Genomic DNA, 2,986 nt, shown 5'->3' with positions numbered 1-2,986 from the left:
TAATTCCTCTAGATTGTTTTCCTAATCCCGCAAGAACTGGAACTCTGAACGTAAATAAATTCCCCCACCAGCTTGAGCTAACTTGCGTCTAAACAACTAGTTCAGGGTTTCTCAAATCTTGTTTTTTGGGTTCAATTCTTCTTTCTTTTTTATCAGAAACAATCCCATGGCCATCAAAAGAAAACAAGGTTTCGCTAATGCTGAAAACCTAAAAACCAGGTATGTTTTGTCTGCTTTTCTTTTTTACTTTGCCGACAAGTAACCTCAATTGACCTCATCTTCGTCTGTTTTTTTGTTTTATGTTAGGGACGTAAAAGCCAGAAGAATAGACGAGGAAGACCTAGCCAACAGACTCAGTGAGTTACCGGTCAATGTTATTTTGCACATCATCTCATCGCTTCCGATGAAAGAAGCAGTTCGAACATGCCTTCTGTCAACCAGATGGAAGGATCTTTTTACTTCCATATCCAATATTGAGCTTGATGGAGTTCTAAGGAAGAGGGCTTTACGTAATAGATTCATGGAATTTGTGGATGGATTTCTGTCCTTGCGTAAGGATATCAGTGTGGATAGATTTCGCCTCTGCTATGGACCCGGAATTGATCATCGCAAGATCAATGAATGGATACAGTATGCAGTAAGGCATGGCGTTAGAGAACTTGACTTGATCTTTCAAAGTGGAACCTTCGAAACAAGACATTTCACTGACCTGGAATTCGGGGTTTTCACTTGTAAAACAGTGCTCACATTGAGATTATTCAACGTTCCAAGTCTTGTCCTGACTATTCCCACCCATTGTTGTCTGCCGAATCTCAAAGGTCTCCATCTTACTTTTCTGAAATTCTCTGATGATGAATCCATTAGAAGGCTAATTTCCAGCTGCAATTCGCTGGAGGAATTGCTTGTTCAATCATGTGAACTCAGCAACCTAAACAAACTCAGTGTTTGCCATCCTACATTTAAGAGGCTAACCATAAGTGGTGGTTATATTGCCCCAATTTGAAGTGGAGATTAACACCCCGAATCTGGTCTTCTTTGATTTCGGCTGCGTCTACTGTAAAGAAACAAAGCTCTCACTCAGAAACCTAAACTCTCTTTCAGAGGCATGCACTTATATTGGATTTATAGCCATGTCTTCAAACTACTGCAATGACACTGATTCGGTATTTGATGTGATGAGAGCACTCAGTTGTGTTCAATCATTTCATTTAACCGGGTATTTGCTCAGAGGTACAAAAAAAGTCCAGGATTTCATTTTCTAGTAAAAAACGAAAAAACAGTGACTAAGTGACTTAACTATAACCAACCTTCCTTTTTTAGATTCAAGCTATGCTACAGAGGCCCAGTCTGATTCCCGAATTTCCAAACCTGACTTTTTTGAAGATGGGTACCTGCAATGCTGGATGGGAAAACATGTTTGTTAGATGTCCATGTCTTGAAATTCTTGCTTCTGAATTGGAGGTACGAATAAGGAATGAAATTGCATATATACATATTCATTGTAGCTTTATATATTTTGGTCTTGTCTTTCAGGACTTTGGTCCCGTTGATTGGCGTACACCGAAGAAATATCCCTCTTGTTTACGGCATCATATCAAGGCAATCAAGATTTTTGCATTGAAAAGAAAGGATGTAGAGTTTCAATTGGTGGAGTATCTTTAATTTGAAGAAGGCAGGGGTTTTAGAGAGTTTGACGTAGAGATCAAAAGCGAGAGAAAGAGAGAGCAAAGGATGAGTAAAAATACATGTGCACTGCCAAAAGCTTCAAAGAAATGCCATATACTTATTATCTAAGTTTAACATAGGAACTATACTTGTTGCTTAATATATTTAAGTTTCAACCGTGTTATAAAAAAGGCTGCTATTAGAGGTCACTAATGTTGCCTGCTCATTGGCAAATGTATACAAAATTTCTCTATACCAGTATTGATTTTTGAAGGAATAAAGTTCTCTTTAAAGGCACTCTAAAATCATTAGCTTCTAATTTTCTTTATATATGTTTTGATTTTAGATTTAACCGCTAGTATTATACTCCGTGAAAAAAAAATTGAAATAAGACCTTTTTATGTAGTAGAAGGCAATGTTACCATCGTTAAAATCTTGATACAAAACTTAATAAATCATAAATCAGGATCTTATCATGTCAAATCATCAATAACAAAACAAGAATAAAATTATATGTGGAAGCGTACCTGAATCTATGAATTCCTTGAAGTTTTTCCGGATCTTGAGGATTTGATCTTCCAAATTAGCACACAAGAAATTCAGAAAATATTTGCTCTCTTTCCCACGGATGGAATATTAGAAAAGTTATCTTATGCGTAATTTAGGGACCATAACCCTAATATATATAACTTTGGCTCATTAGCCCTAATTCCTAATTAGCCCATCATTAATTAGAAATTGATTAGAACTGAATTACTAGAGTATCTACACATATTTGACCCATACTTTATTTAATAATTAAAATCCAATAAACCTTAACCAAATTAGATCACTTTTAATTTGGGCTAATCTATCATGATAGTAAATAATATGTAATTACCCTTATTATATATGTGGTGCCCATATTTTTCAACAGTCTCCCACTTGGACCACACATATATATACTAATTACTCTATAATTTCATGTCATTATATAACCTTATGAGCTCAAAAATTTTACTATCATATACAAAAGGTATTCCGAACAGTTTTGTCCATTAATGCTAACATAGAACCAAGACGATTTTCGTTACATATATCGTAACTAAATCCATCCCTAATCACTTATATTAACACAAACAAATGACATAGATTAAGTATGGATGTGTAGCATGGAAATTACATCCAATATGATCTAAACATGTCTATTTCCAACTGGTCCTCTTTAAACTTAAGTGAGGTTAGCATAAAAATAACAAACAGAGTGAATAAACTAAATGCTTCATTTCTTATCAGAAAATAACCAAATACATAAATATCTGAAAACAAACATATAAAGCAA

The 2,986-nt window shown here is 34.9% G+C and overlaps 1 protein-coding gene across 1 annotated transcript; it reads left to right on the top strand.

The window, feature by feature from the left end:
* On the top strand, nucleotides 1-1,956 carry LOC107919202 (F-box/FBD/LRR-repeat protein At5g56420-like). Its single transcript, XM_016848712.2, has 4 exons — nucleotides 1-219; nucleotides 307-1,230; nucleotides 1,321-1,461; nucleotides 1,534-1,956. Exons 1-2 carry the CDS (start codon nucleotides 167-169, stop codon nucleotides 1,001-1,003), a joined length of 750 nt encoding a protein of 249 aa, XP_016704201.2. The 5' UTR covers nucleotides 1-166; the 3' UTR covers nucleotides 1,004-1,230; nucleotides 1,321-1,461; nucleotides 1,534-1,956.
* The last annotated feature ends 1,030 nt before the right edge of the window (nucleotides 1,957-2,986 follow it).

Source organism: Gossypium hirsutum, chromosome D13 (genome assembly GCF_007990345.1).
Source record: "Gossypium hirsutum isolate 1008001.06 chromosome D13, Gossypium_hirsutum_v2.1, whole genome shotgun sequence".
Classification (NCBI taxonomy): Eukaryota; Viridiplantae; Streptophyta; class Magnoliopsida; order Malvales; family Malvaceae; genus Gossypium; species Gossypium hirsutum.
This window is presented reverse-complemented; position numbering and strand designations above follow the sequence as displayed.

Bases quoted from the DNA above. Each gene is read 5' to 3' on its own strand.
- LOC107919202 (XM_016848712.2), top strand. From the start codon at position 167: ATGGCCATCAAAAGAAAACAAGGTTTCGCTAATGCTGAAAACCTAAAA. The intron at 220-306 runs GTATGTTTTGTC...GTTTTATGTTAG, and splicing joins GCTGAAAACCTAAAAACCAG to GGACGTAAAAGCCAGAAGAA.